The sequence below is a fragment of the Gallus gallus genome, chromosome 4, assembly GCF_016699485.2.
Source record: "Gallus gallus isolate bGalGal1 chromosome 4, bGalGal1.mat.broiler.GRCg7b, whole genome shotgun sequence".
NCBI lineage: Eukaryota > Metazoa > Chordata > Aves > Galliformes > Phasianidae > Gallus > Gallus gallus.
Genome location: NC_052535.1, coordinates 62,339,865 through 62,355,062, shown reverse-complemented (window position 1 = coordinate 62,355,062; position 15,198 = coordinate 62,339,865). Strand labels below are relative to the sequence as shown.

Genomic DNA, 15,198 nt, shown 5'->3' with positions numbered 1-15,198 from the left:
TTTATTATTGCTACTTCGCTGTTGCTTTCAACATGTTTTGTGCGTTAAATACCTTATAGCTATTGCTGAACACATTCAGTAATTGCAGTGTCTTTACAGATTGTCAGCAGACTAGTTCAAATTCGCGACTATATTGCTAAGGCCAGCTACATGCGGGATGATCTTGTAGAGAAAAATGAAAGATCGGCCAATGTTGAGCGTTTATCACACCTTATAGATCACCTTAAAGAGCAGGAGAAATCCTATCTGAAATTTTTGCAAAAGATGCTTGTAAGTTTGAGAACATAATATATTTGTTTCTGCACTGTAAGCTTCAATTTATTTATTTATTTTTAAAGAAGTTGACTATTGCTGTTTTGATGGTGCTGCTGGGGGTGTTGGTTTATGAGATGTAGTACCTTCCATAATTCATTCTTACTGCTCCATTTATATAGCTTTTTATTTATGCCACTGAAATATTTCAGGCTAGAGAAAATGAGGATGATGGTGTTTGGACTATAGATTCAGCTGTGGGATCTGGTTCTATAGGTGAGAGCACATTGCTAAACACTGATATGCAAGCTGAGGCTTCAGATACCATGGTAAGCTGCCTTTTAGTAATTTAGTAATTAAAGTGCCAGAAATGAAGACCTATGAGTGTTTGTTGTTTTATTATTATTATTCTTTTTTTCTCTTGGTAGCTGTGACAGTGACATGTAGTTCAAGTTAATAAATCTGTTAGCCCTCTGTTCAGGAGGTATACCTGTGTGCAGGATTTTTTTCAACATACATGGGAAAAAATGATTCTGTCACAACAGCAGTGTTTCTTGATGAGTTTTTTAAGATAATCTTTAACCTATCCTAAAAGTAGATTAAAGGGTTAAATATGTGTTTTAGCAGAAGGATGCATGTATGACGTTAGTGTAGGAGTGAATAATTTTCTATGCATCTTTCCTTACCAACAGAAAAACTTAAGAGATGAGAACTTGCTGTTGTTGGGTGAAGGTGAGAGGGTTATAAAGGAGTTATAGTGGGCCATTGGTTAAGCGTCTTACTAGTAATATGGTGGAAGTGTTGGCTTAACTCAGAAGTTTCTTTCCTTTATTTGGAGAAGTAGGCATCTTTTAGAAAATATGTTCTGAGTTAGTTGGAGAGGGTCCAGAGAAGGGCCACAAAGATGATCAGGGGGCTGGAGCAGCTCCCCTACGAGGACAGGCTGAGGGAGCTGGGCTTATTCAGCCTGGAGAAGAGAAGGCTGCGGGGTGACCTCACTGCAGCCTTTCAGTACCTGAAGGGGGCCTATAAACAGGAAGGGAGTAAACTCTTTGAAAGGGTAGATAACAGCAGGACAAGGGGGAACGGTTTTAAGTTGAAAGAGGGAAGATTTAGGTTGGATGTTAGGGGAAAGTTCTTTTACCAGGAGAGTGGTGAGGTGCTGGAACAGGCTGCCCAGGGAGGTTGTGGATGCCCCATCCATCCCTGGCGGTGTTCAAGGCCAGGTTGGATGAGGCCCTGGGCAACCTGGTCTAATAAATGGGGAGGTTGGTGGCCCTGCCCGGCAGGGGGGTTGGATATTCATTCATGATCCTTGAGGTCCCTTCCAACCCAGGCCATTCTGTGATTAGTTCTGAAGTACACAGACCATCTCCTTTCTTATCTGTGGAGTCTTTATATTGCAAACAGTTCTTGTTCTAGATAAGAAAGTATTTTAACAGCAACTTATGTTTTGCATCTTTCAATACTTTTCTGAGGAGAGTTAGTAGGTTGGTGCTGTTGTAGCCAGTTAGTACTTAGAGTGCTCTGCAAATGATAAGTGAAGTGCTTGATAGAAAAACAGCAGTTAAAATCTTAAGGAGTCTTTGTAGTTATGTTTAGTTCTGAAAGAACTCTGTCACTATAAGAGAAGTGCAATTATATACATGCAGTCTATGCATTTAACTTCATAAAATCTTAAAGTAGAAAAGCAAATTTTAAGATCAAATTTTAAGGTACAAATTTTAAGATGGATGCATGAAAACTTGCATTTTTCTTCATCTCAAAAAAATGAGTTTGTTTTCTATTTGGTACGTCATTTTGTAGCTAACTTCTCTTTATATACAGAATGAATGCTCCTGCTCTATAAGGTTGATTTCCATCTGGAGCTTCATTGTTAAAACTGTAAGAAAGGCTGGAAATATCTTTGCTGTTTAGTAGGTTTTATTTGATAGTAGTTTTCAATATGTGACAAGATGGAAGTGGATATGTTTGCAAATTAAAAATGTATGTTAAGCTGGAGCGCATGTTCAAAATCTAATATGCTTAACTATTTAGTAAAGAAGATATCTTCTAGTATGAGCATTTGTCCCTGCATTGAGGATAAACTAGGGTATTCAGCTTCACAAGACCATGTTATAGACACTGATGTTACAGCAAACCTGAAAGGGAAAAGTGACCGAGCTGCTCTGAATGACAGGGAAATCTGGCCTTGTAGGATTTATAGCCAAAAACATGGATTGCCTTCAAAGGTACACTTCAAAAGTAGTATTTTAGCCTCTACAATAGGATTTATACGTGCTGATTTTCTTTCATTTTTGTCCCTGTTAACTTGCTTCAAATGTATTTGTTACAGTAAATGTTTCTATTTGGCTTGCTTATCTATGTTCATCTGCCTTGCCACTGAGTTTTCTTAAACTGGAGCTGTTTTCTTTAGAGATATTTGACAACTTTCTTTTCTGAAGTCTTAATGTTGGCAGAGAAAATAATACCTGTAACATGTAACTAGATCAGCTATAGGGAAGATGTTCTGATTTTATGTGATGATGGATGACTCTTCCTGTTTTGCTATTTTTTTTCTGGGAAAGCATGTAAATTTGACTTTCACTTACTGTGTACAGAAATTCACAAATTTTAGCTAAAAAAGATGATGTATGCTCTTGTAAAGCTTTCTATAAAGATTTCTGATTGGAAGAGAATACTAAGGGGCTTGAAGTCTAAAATCTAATTGTTTCTTGCTTTTCTTTGACTTTGTCTTTTCATCTGATTTTTAAAAAGCAGGATTTTCACATAAAAGATTTACATCTTTTGTCAAGCTTATATTAAGTGTAGAAGAATTAGGCTTGAAAAATGTTTTGTGTTCATTAGTGAACACAAGTAATTCTGATTTTTGGGTCAGTAATTGAGTGAAACTTGGAGACACATACCCCTTTTCTCTTTCTTCCCCTCCTTCCTGTGTTGATTTCAGTTTTGTACTCCATTTTCCCTTTTCCCTGCTTTATATATGTAAGATAAAAATTCAGAAAGTATGTTCAGCTCAAGTTGTGCTGACCTTTCTTTGAGAAGTGTTGAATTCTGGATGCATTTTCCTTTATCTTCTGGGGAGCTGAGTGTTCTTTTGTGCCCAGAAATTAATAAGACACGTGCTTCTATCCTCGCTTTCAGTGCTGGATTTGTTTTGCATTGAGAGAAGGTTTTACTTCAGGAAATCAGCATTGCGTGAAAAGATGTTGATACATTTAATATTGTTATGTTTATATTGTCTCTGAACAAAAACGAAGCAAACTTTTTCAGTATTTTTATCTGCATAATATGACAACTTAAACAGAAGCAGGATCTTTACCAGTGGATGTCTCTTTGAAATACTAAATTCTTGAAAAGGCTTTGAGACAAATTTCCAGCTATTAATTAAGATGGGCTAAGGAAAATAAGTTTTCTCTGATGTATTTTAACCATACAGCGTGCTTTCATTCCTCCAGATTTGTTTCCATGTGCTTGGAAACATGTTATAGAGGGAGTATGAGCATGTCTTACTTTGAAATTGATTTACTCAAGTCTGAGGTGATTTATTGCCTATGGTAAAAATATTGTGTACAAAAGTAAATACATGTCATACATTAGAGCAGAATAACTATATGTAACTTTCTACTTAAAATAGATTATAAGCTAATAAATAGTCTAGGTCTTGTATCATTTGTAACACCATGGTGCTGTGCCTTATGTTGCTTAGCTTTAGCATTCTTATATTAATGTGTTGCTATGAATTTATGCTTCAAAGGACAGAGGGATGCTTAGGTTAGTCTTTCGGGCATATTAAGTGGCTGACTATTTCTAAAGAAAACTTAGAGTGACCTGAGAGTGGTAAGTGTATCTTGATGAAACAGGTTTTTTTCTTACTGTGTATCTAGAACTCCTGGATTGAAGAGGACTGTCTGAAAAGTGAAACAGTTTCACCTTTAACTCTTGCCTGACTTTGATTCAGTTACATTCTAGCTTGTTTTGACACCTCTAACAGCACTACTTTCTTGATAAATTATCCTGGTTATGGTAATGTTGTTCTGTATCTTTCAGGCCAGAGATCCTCAACAGGAAGCTAAAGAGGAGTTGGAGAACTTGAAGAAGCAGCACGATTTACTGAAAAGGATGCTACAACAACAGGAACAGTTGAAGGCTCTTCAGGGAAGACAAGCAGCTCTTCTTGCTCTGCAGCATAAAGCAGAGCAAGCTGTTGCTGTTGTGGATGATTCCGGTATGAAAGCACCTCTAATAGTTGTTTTAACTTGCTGATTAAATGATTGAAGCTGGAATTGTAGGATACATGTTAAAAGTTTTTTAGTAATTCTCTTTGAAGTCTTACTGCAGGGCTATAATTTTTTTTTCCAATTTTAAATAGCCATATTTGTAGAAATATATGCATTGATATCTACATTTTACGAAAAAAAGAAAGAAAAACCTTCTTTAAGGTTCTGTACACTCACAGGACAGAGTTTTTATCAAATGGTCTTTATTTTGTTTCTGTGAACAAGTATTTACATTTTTCCTCCTTTTTTCTGCCCAGTTGTAACAGAGACAACAGGTAGTGTTTCTGGAGTAAGCCTTACATCAGAATTGAATGAAGAATTAATTGACTTAATTCAGCGCTTTCATAACCAGCTTCATGATTCTCAGGTCAGTCTTTGTATTGCACTCTGAAGTTCTATCATTCTCTGTTTTTCTTATTCTTTTGAACAGTTAAATATTTGTCTTTTTATTTTCATTCATCTGCTGGTGGAGAAATTGGAGTTCCTCCAAACCTGCAAACTCAGCATCTTTGTGTTCCCGAGGGTTATCTGTTAGCTAACTGATGAAGTTCTTTGTCCTGCTGCTGAGCCTGTCAAGTCTTTAAGAGGCCTTTTTGTTCATTAGAATTTATATTGCTTTTTATCTGTGGTACTTCGAATGAAATGAAGTTATTCTTTTTAGACTCAGTCTGTACCAGACAATAGAAGGCAAGCAGAAAGTCTTTCACTTACCAGAGAGATTTCACAAAGCCGAAACTCTTCAGTGTCAGAACACCAGTCAGATGAAAAGGCACAGCTTTTCAACAAGATGAGAATGTTGCAGGGGAAAAAGCAAAAAATGGATAAACTGTTAGGAGAACTTCATACGCTTCGTGACCAACATCTAAATAATTCCTCCTGTAAGTATATTTAAATGGAATTATCCATTTTCAAGAATACAGGTTTAAAAACACACAGCATATATGTTTTTAAGGTGGCATTGCAATTGGCTAATGAATTATCACTGTAGTAGGTGATAAAGCAGTGATGGGGTGGTATTACATAACTGGTTTTTAGTGCAGTAAATATTTCATACTTGCTGGAGAGCTTGACAAGTCAAATAGATAGCATTTGTTATAACATTATTGCAGTTGATTTGTGAGGTTGCAATTACTAGAATTTTTTTTTCCAATTCTTGTCAGTGACACTTCATATAACACACTCCACAAATCAGAATGAGAATGCTCTGTATATTATCACAGTACCTCTGTATTTATGTACTATGTGCATCTGTTGTTAATAACACTACAGCATGATGGGGTTTGATTTTTTTTTCCACTGTCAAAGGACTTTCTTACCCGCTAGTCAAATGTACTTGGATCTCGGGTCATGCCAGAGGAAGTCAGCTGTCTGAATGGACTGGATGTTTTGGCCTGTTCCTTAGATGATTTTCCTATTCTTAAAGTCTCCCACATGGGCCTACTGCTTGTTATATGTTTCTGTTTCTAGACTTGCATTGCCCTGGTAAAGCTTTGTTCTGCGGCTGGAAATTGGTGAGAGGTGATTATAGGGTTGTCTGATTAAGAAATGAGTCTCTCCAGCATGCTCTTGTAGAAGAGCAGACTGGTTTGATGCTTACATTTCAAAAACCCATTCTTCTTACTCGCACTTAACGTGTATAATCTGAGTGTATTTGGTTATGATTTTTATGTAGCTGGATAAAGTAAGCATATCTCAAGGCTGTGATCTGAAGCATGTGGCTGCAAGAGCTTACCAGTTGGGAAAACAAAGTTATTAGAACTCTTTATCGTTTTAAATGTTTAAATGTTAAATTTCATCAAAAGCAATTCAACCATAAGTTAGTACTTTAAAGAACTCTTTGGGCACACTGACAGCTTGGTAACTTCCACTTATGTTTGATAAAGCTAAAAAGCACTGACTTAAATATTGTTTATGGAAGCTGCCTATTACTTTTGGTTGGCATCACCTGTCATGAAACTTAATGCAGAAGTTGTTGCTCCCCAAAGAAAAGAAGATGCTAACTGCTGTTTTGAACGCTGTTAATATTTTCTGTAGTTACCATTAAATGTAATTTGGTTAGGTAGGTTCCTTTTTTGCAGGCTGTTTTCAGGAGGTATGTTTCTTCTCTGTAGTTTTTCCAGCTTCGAGTTCTCCTCAAAGAAGTATTGACCAAAGAAGTACAACTTCAGCTGCTTCTGCTCCTGTGGGTGTAGTAACTGTTATCAATGGTGAATCAAATAGTCTGGCATCTGCTCCCTATCCTCCCGATTCCCTGGCTTCTCAGAATGAGAGTGAAGAGGATGACAATCTAAATCCAACGGAAAAACTTCAGTAAATTTTTTTTTTTTTTCTATAATCTGCTTTAGTGGTTTTTTAGCATTGAGTTGTAGGTGTGTTTTAGTAAGTTCTGTATTAAGAAACTGTTTTGTGTTTTAATTTATGTAACAGACCACTTAGTAAATGGTCTGAGACCGTAAATGGCTGCTTAGCTTCAAGCAGAAGTTTATTACAGCTAGAAAAATTACAGTAAACATTAAGAACTATAAATGTACCTATTTTTTTTTTAAGTTTCCATAGATTTAATTAATACTGCCCTGTGTTCTGTTTTTTTTTCCTCAGGAAGCTAAATGAGGTTCGTAAGAGACTGAATGAGTTACGTGAGCTAGTTCACTACTATGAGCAAACATCTGATATGATGACAGATGCTGTGAATGAGAACACCAAGGAAGAGGAAGAAACGGAAGACTCGGGAAGTGATTCTGAACATGGGGATCCACAGCCTGTTACAAATATTAGGTTAATCATGTATTTTGTCATCCTCAGTCTTTGTAGCTAAGTTGTCATAGGTTTCCTAAAGCAATGCAAGATTTCAATGAACTAGAAGTAACCCATTTTTCACATGAAATTTTTGGAAAAGTAATTGTAAATATTCCTTCTATGTTATGTTATTTTAGCTCACACAGGTTAGTAATAATCCTATTCTATAGCAAACGTAGCTTTGTAATTCGTAATCACTTTAGATTCAAGTACTGAAAAGTGTGTGAAATTCCTCTGGAAGATCAACAGTCCTAGAGCTAGGAAGTTCAAGCAGAAGAGGCCTTCAGTGTATAGAGGCATTCTGAGCTATAGTAATAGGATACTATCCCGTGTGCATCTCTGCAGAAATCAGTACTAATCTGGTTATGGATCATACAAAGCTGTTTATATAAATGTACACCTTGAAATTCTCTTGTAAACTGATACTGTTGCAGTTTGAGTAGGGAAATAATTTGTAGCTGCTTCTGATTTTCACTTATTTGTCTTATTTTTTTTGAGACGTATTTTATGAGAAACATGTCTATATGAGAGATAGATATTGAGAATTCTCGATGTCTGGACTGGACTAATTTCTCAAGTGAATTTTAGGAGATTTTTTTTCTTTTTTAATTACAAAGGATTAGGAAAATAAAGACATTCATAGGAATGAGTCAATAAAATGGCTGAAGTAATATTCCATCAATACCAGTTCTTAAGAAGTTAACACGAGTAATGCATTTCACCCTAGAAACCCTCAAGGAATCAGTAGTTGGAGTGAAATAAATAGCAACTCAAATGTACAGTGTGGAACTAATAACAGAGATGGAAGACATCTTAATACAGACTGTGAAATAAATAATCGATCTGCTGCTAATATAAGGACTCTAAAAATGTCTTCTACTCTAGGTATGTTCTAAAATTTTCTACTAATTTAGCTCTTAGTGCATACACGATTCTGATAGCCGTGCAACATTTGGGAGTACTTTGTTCAAAGTGTTTGAGTCTTAACAGTAGGCTGCTATTGTTCTGAAGTGTAGTAATTAAGTAAAAGTAGGCGTTTCAGTGATGTAATTGGTACTGTTTTGTTTACTCCCCTCTTCCCTCTCCACATCTCCAGACTGTCATAACAGGGAGGATGACAAACATGCTGACCTACCCCACGGTGAGGATGATGAAGTGGAAGAAGATAGAGCTAGTGAAGATTCCATGTCTAGTCACAGAAGCAGCCTGGGTGATGTTGCAGGAGATGCTGAGTTTGAGCAGAAGATTAATAGGCTTATGGCTGCAAAGCAGAAACTTCGACAGTTACAAAACCTTGCTGCTATGGTGCAGGTATTCTATGACTATAAATCCATGCATGAAAATGTAGCACTCATTATTTCATGTAATGTGTAACTTTTAACAGGGAAGAATTCTGCTAGTCTACTGTATAGAACTCACTGGGAAAAAGGAGACATTGGTTGATTTGTCTGAAGTTGAAGGTGACACCAAGTTCAAATCTGGAATTTTCCTGGGATGCTGATCTAAGACAAAAATGACCTTCATACTTTATCTTGGCACTGGGTTTTATTAACAAAAGCCAACAAAAAAAAAAACAAAAAACAAAAAAAAAACCAGGAAGTGTAGTATTCTTTAAATTATTTTGATCTATGGTTTTAAACTTACAATGAATATTTGTTTTAGTTCTGGAATCCTAGGTTTTGCAATGTTGTACTGGATTTGATTTAAAATCTTCAGATGTATTTGAAATGTCGCAGAATGTTGGAGCTGAGATGTTTGGGGAACTTTTTGTTTATTAAGGATTTTGAGAGCCAGCTCAGTTTTTAATTTGAATGTCTTTTTAATATTCATTATTTTTGTTAAAAAGAGCTTTTCTTGAGTCTAATGTCTCTGTGGAAAACTTAAAGATTCAGATTTCATGTCTGCATACTGAGTGCATGTAAGTATGACAGACTGTAAAGGCTTTATGTAAGAGCTATAAAATCAATTTTAGTACATGTTCTTTTTAATAATGGTAGCAGTATAGATGATGTATAGCTATTTCGAGATTACATTGCTGTCCAAATTCCCAGCATCTGGATTGGGCTTGTTTTTTTTATGACCATTACAAAGATTTTTAACTGTATAGTGTTATAAATCAGAATTAGAATATAGCATTGTAGGAAAAAAACGTCCATTCAGTCTTCATATTTAAAAGGTTTGAACCTTTGCACTCAGTAACAGTGCTGTAGATCTGTATGGCTATATTGCACTTAGCCAGTGATGATCTCTTCAGCAGGTTCTGTATTCAGAAAGATTGCATTGAAAGAAGAATGCTGTGGCTATGACTCAGGATTTTAAGATTTAATTGAGAACTTAAAATGAAAAAGCCATGACAACAAAAAAGTGGAATAGGAAACCATGCAGAAAATTGTTTCTAAAATATTTTAAAAAATCACTTTTCAGAGTAGTTTTGGTTTTATTTTAAGCTAATAGTGATTCATATTATCATTACAGTAATTAAGAGTCTTCACCTCAGTTGTCTTCCGGTCTTCTATTCTCCTTCCACTTTTTTTTTTGTTGACATGCTCGTGTATTTCTGTCTTCTCAGTTAATGCCATAGAATACAATTCAAGTGGTTCAGGCACCCAGAATGAGGCACAAATTATTTTTTTTGTTTATATCAATAGTTTCAACAGTTTGAGCTTTATAACTCTGAATTATCTTGCTAAGATGATTTAATTTAGCTTTAAGTCAAGGTAACGTGAAGATAATGACCTCTTACCTTCAGTTTGAATGATAGACAGTTCAGACTAGTTAGGAGGAAAAAAAAAATCACTTTGATAAAATGAACTTTTTATATTCAGTTCATCGGTTTGAAAATAGTCTGATTGCTTTCCTGTCATCCTTTCAGGATGATGATCCAGAACCTCAAGTACTGACTGCAAATGCATCTAACATGGGTGACTTTTTGGGTGAGATGGAAGAGACAAAGCAACAACCAAACAATGTTCGAGTTAGTACCAATAAGTTGCAAAAAGATGCAGGACTGAATGAAAAAGCAAGGTATGTCTTTGTCTGAGGACCGTAGAATCTTTCTTTAGATGACTTCTCGCCAAGTAATATGTGGGTAACGTATCCATGCAGAGAGAAGTTTTATGAAGCTAAACTGCAGCAGCAGCAGCGGGAACTTAAGCAGTTACAAGAAGAAAGAAGAAAATTGATGGAAATTCAAGAAAAAATTGAAGTGTTACAGAAAGCTTGTCCTGACCTTCAAGTAGGTAGACTTTCTTTGCCTTCTTAGTCTGTTGAAGAGTGAAACGTGAGTTTTCGCACCATTTTTTCCCCAAGTAAAAAAAAAAATTGCTTTAACAAACGTGTTACTAATTGTGTTCTATTTTAAGAATTCAGACTTCTAAAGCTAGCAAAGAGCTCTGGTTAGCTAGTTCCATTGAAGTTCTTGCTCAGTAAGCACTGTATCAAACTCTAGTTTTACTGTCCTTTGTCCTCAAAAATTGTAGTGTTAGTCTTCAAAAATGGAGGACCTTCTGTATTATTTTTAGTTTGAAATTTGCCTGTCTACTGTATCTGCTAATCGCTGCATCTTCATTCTTATTAGTCATTTGCAGGTTCTGCTGCTGTCAAACAATACCGTGTCTCATAAACATGATCAACACTTCGCTATATTCAAACTGAACTGCAGTGCTGTACTTTTTTCATACTCTTTAAAGGATGATTTTTTATGAAATAAGTAAATGGTCAACACTGTGTATCTACAGCATTATACAGTAGTACATTAGATTAAAAACAGTTTTGTTTGTTTCTTACTAACCTCTGAAGTAAGTACTTAATGGGTTTTAAAATCCAGGTTCTCACTGAATACTGAATATTTATGCTGTCTCAAAAAGCCTGAATGGTAAATTTTAGAAAGTTAGGCTGTTCTGCCATTCTGCTTTTTCTTTCAGTCTGCTGGCCTGGGTAACAGCCCAGCAAATAGACAGACTTCACCAGCAACCTCAACTCCAGCCATGAATGAGTGTAACACAGCTGGCAAGCCTTTACTTGAATTTGGTGAATCTGTACCAGTAGGCAATGAGGTATTTCGTACTTGATATTCTAATACTTAATATGGAGAGGGGAAAAAAAAAGGAAAAGAGTTCTAGGAAACTTGGACTCATTATTTTAAGTACTTTATATGGAGAGAGCATAGTATAGTAGCCATGATAGGAAAACGTATGTAATTGATTTACTTCATTTCTGCAAAGAAGTAAATATTGATAGTGCTGTACTGTTTTTCATGTTCCTGGAAAATGATCTTTTTCTCTATGAAGTGAGCATAAGTGGTCAATACTGCATTTACAGCATTATATAATAACATATTTGATAAGAACATTTTTTTGCTTCTTGACTAACCTTTGAAATGAGCTGTGGGATTAGAAAGTGTTCTGTGAAACGTGCACTATTTGTCTTATTTAAAAAAAGTAACTATCCTCTATTGTTTAATTACCTTCTTAAATTTTTAAATGGAACAGATGGCTCCTACTGGGTGCATTTTGTAGTGTGGTTAATACCAGTGCCTGGACAAAAACATCAGTGTAGTATCAAATAGTGAAATTTTAAGGTGTTACTTAAGATTTTTTTTGTTTGTTTATACTCTGATGCCTTCCATTTTATTGGAAACAGTTATGGTCTGAGATGAGAAGACATGAAATTCTAAGAGAAGAATTGCGACGGAGAAGAAAACAACTTGAAGCTTTAATGGCTGAACATCAGAGGAGGAGAGAACTTGCAGAAACAATATCTACTGTTGCTGCATCTGTTAAAAGTGAGGGGTCAGAAGCTCAGCGTACTCCCCAGCAGAGTAGGACAGAGAAGTAAGAGCATGAGTCCCTCTTTGCTGTCAGTCAGTGGGTGCTTCTATTGTTTCGTGAGGTTTTGGTCCTGAGTTACTTGTGATTTTTGTCGGAGAATTGTCAGATGATATAATAACAGTAGATGGATTTCTTGACTTCTGAAGTCAAGTTGGCAGTGTCACAATTCTGCACGTTTGGTTTTTGTTTTTTTTTTCCAGTGCATTTCCTCTCTCCTTCTCACTAAAGAAGAGAGAGGAATGCATGGAAAATGCCAAGTGCATGGAGTATTGTTTCCTCACCTTTTTGCCATTTGTAGAGAGAGTAATTTTCCTAAACAGCATGATACTTTACTCAATTATTCTGATATCAGAAGAATACTAGTTTCATTTTCTATTAGATAATATTTGAATTAATTTTGGTGCATCTTGATTAATTGATAGACTTGTAATTGTCAAGAGATTGTTTTAATAGTTTGCCATAGACTTAAACAAACAAAACCTCTCATTTTCAATGTTCAGCAGGACAATGGCTACCTGGGGAGGTTCTACCCAGTGTGCATTAGATGAAGAGGATGGAGATGAAGATGGTTATCTCTCTGATGGACTTGACCAGGCAGAAGAAGAGGAAGATGCGCCAAGTATGAATGACAGCTTTTCTGCTTATCCCAATAACCAAATACCAGAAAGTGTGTATTATCTTAAAGGAAATAAGGATAGGTAAGTGGCATTACTTAATGCTTGTCAGGGTGTTTTCGGAAGGGGTGGAAGGACCATTGCACTAAATGCAAAGCACCCTACTAGGTCAAAGTGAAATTTCTTTCTGTTTGCTAGTGACAGCTATGCAGTGGCATTTTCTTGTCGTAGCTTCTGTAGCTACAATGTACGTGACTAATTTTGATTATTCTGTTCTTCTGTGTGTTAAATATTGCCTGCCATTCAGTTACATGATTGTGTTGCACTCACATTGTTTTTCGGTCAGCATAGCAGAAGGATGACCTGTGAATTTTTTGTCATCTCTTTCTGAATCATTGATTTTGAAATTAGAATTAGTTTCCTCTGGTTTTTATTAAGGAAAAATAATTTTTAATCAGTACTAATGCACGAGATCTTCTGCTTGGAGGCTGTGCTTCTTACTATATTATGTTGATTGCTTCTACATACAACTAAAACATTCATATTTGAAGCTTCCCTAACAGGATAGGTCTGAAATGGCAGCTTTTGTTCTTATTTTTCCTTTCTGCCCCTTCCCTGCCTTAGGTGGAAAAATTGCCGTCCTCTTTCGGCAGATGGGAATTATCGACCAATGTCTAAAACAAGGCAGCAGCAAAACATCAGTATGAGACGCCAGGAAAACTTTCGGTGGATATCTGAGCTTTCTTATGTGGAGGAAAAAGAACAATGGCAAGAACAGATCAATCAGTTAAAGAAACAACTTGAATTTAGTGTTAGCATTTGCCAGACTTTAATGCAAGATCAGCAGGTAGGCATGAAGAGCAGTTAACTCAATGTTCTGACTCAATGTTGTCCTAAATTTCTGTAGTGATAACTTCTAATTTTGGTAATTTGGTCTCTGTTATTTGTTTTCTTTTCACAGACCCTCTCCTGTTTTCTACAGACTTTGCTTGCAGGCCCATATAATGTGGTGCCCAATAACGTTGCATCTTCACAAGTACATCTTATTATGCATCAGTTAAACCAGTGTTATACTCAACTGTCTTGGCAGCAGAATAATGTCCAAAGGTTTGTATTAGGATTTGGCTTTATCATTTGAAATACTTCAGTATAAGCCTTTGGTTTTTGGCAGATGACCCAGCAAGATTCTAAATTCTAAATGTCATGGAAAGATGTTAGAAAAGTTTTGTCCTTGCTTAGATTATTCAGTCATAATTTGTATATAGTAATGCTCCATTTTTTACATTGTACTTTTTACATTTTCTGAAAAATAATCTTTTTAAAGTAAATAAAGACAGTAGTATTTTCATTTCATGGTATGAAATTTCAAAATCTTCATCTCTACTTTGTGCTTGATAAGTGATATGTAGTTACCAGCCCTTTTTGCACAATGTTTTAAAGTAATGTGAATGGCAATTGCTGCAAATATTTTGCGTCTTCTGTTGTTTCTATTTAATTTTGTTTCCAAGCTGCTTGCTTCTTGCTGAGTGACTTTTTAATCATTCTCACAAGCATGTTTATTTTCTGTGAGTGTGATCGCAGTGACAGATCAGTTGATTTTTAAACTGTGTGTGTCTGTTGCTCAGGATTAATTAAGAGCTATTTTTTGACTGGCCAAATGACTTTCTTTACATACGTACTAAAAACACAGTTTGTGTGTGTCAAGTAGTGATGGACAGGTGAAATACAAATCTCAAATTACTGAGTATAGATTTACAATTTTCTGTCAGCCTGAGCATCAAGGGTGCTCTTAATGGCTGTGCTTGTCTAGTACCAGAATTGCTGTTGAGTCAAGGAATTTCAGTTTAAGAACTGTTCACATTACTACACAGTGCAGTTAAGCTCTATTAGTGAAGTTGCGATTTTTTTTTTTTTTTTTTTTTGCATGGTGTTTTCTACTGCTACTATTGTGCTGGTTACTGCATTTCTATCAAGTTATTTTCTCTTGTGCTGTTTAAATTTTGAGGCATTCTTTTTCCTCCTTGTTTTCAAGATTGAAACAAATGTTAAATGATCTAATGCACCAGCAAGAACAGCAGTGTCAAGAGAAGCCGTCAAGAAAAGAGAGAGGCAGTAGTGCACCACCACCTCCATCTCCTGTTTTCTGTCCGTTCAGCTTTCCTCCACAGCCTGTGAACCTGTTTAATATACCGGGATTTACTAATATTTCTTCATTTGCTCCAGGTGAGTATGACTGCAAGTGTGAAAAACAGTATGATTTTTTATTTTTTTAATTTCTATTCCCTCATTTGTTATTAATTTAATGGAATTCTGGCTTGTCCTTCAGATTGAAGTACTTGGAGTTACAGTATATAAATGAGAAGAAGTTTTGTATCTCTTTTGGCTAGGACTTGGAGTGCTTGTTTTGATATACAGCAAATAGCAATG

The 15,198-nt window shown here is 35.8% G+C and overlaps 1 protein-coding gene across 9 annotated transcripts in view; it reads left to right on the top strand.

Annotated features, from left to right (window-relative positions):
- The window catches only part of PCM1 (pericentriolar material 1), an 80,007-nt gene that overhangs the window by 48,425 nt on the left and 16,384 nt on the right, over positions 1 to 15,198 (top strand). For 3 of the 9 annotated variants that reach the window (XM_040698681.2, XM_046939860.1, XM_015285408.4), the window contains exons 5-20: positions 100 to 270; positions 4,303 to 4,480; positions 4,790 to 4,899; positions 5,194 to 5,410; positions 6,644 to 6,842; positions 7,131 to 7,307; positions 8,056 to 8,213; positions 8,425 to 8,639; positions 10,201 to 10,352; positions 10,434 to 10,563; positions 11,252 to 11,383; positions 11,970 to 12,160; positions 12,658 to 12,855; positions 13,396 to 13,618; positions 13,733 to 13,878; positions 14,804 to 14,994. In XM_040698681.2, coding sequence (XP_040554615.1) covers positions 100 to 270; positions 4,303 to 4,480; positions 4,790 to 4,899; positions 5,194 to 5,410; positions 6,644 to 6,842; positions 7,131 to 7,307; positions 8,056 to 8,213; positions 8,425 to 8,639; positions 10,201 to 10,352; positions 10,434 to 10,563; positions 11,252 to 11,383; positions 11,970 to 12,160; positions 12,658 to 12,855; positions 13,396 to 13,618; positions 13,733 to 13,878; positions 14,804 to 14,994 — 2,788 coding nt within the window. Of the gene's footprint in view, positions 1 to 99; positions 271 to 464; positions 582 to 4,302; positions 4,481 to 4,789; positions 4,900 to 5,193; positions 5,411 to 6,643; positions 6,843 to 7,130; positions 7,308 to 8,055; positions 8,214 to 8,424; positions 8,640 to 10,200; positions 10,353 to 10,433; positions 10,564 to 11,251; positions 11,384 to 11,969; positions 12,161 to 12,657; positions 12,856 to 13,395; positions 13,619 to 13,732; positions 13,879 to 14,803; positions 14,995 to 15,198 lie in introns of all 9 variants that reach the window. The other 6 variants (XM_040698680.2, XM_015285401.4, NM_204531.2 and 3 more) reach the window with 4 other exon arrangements.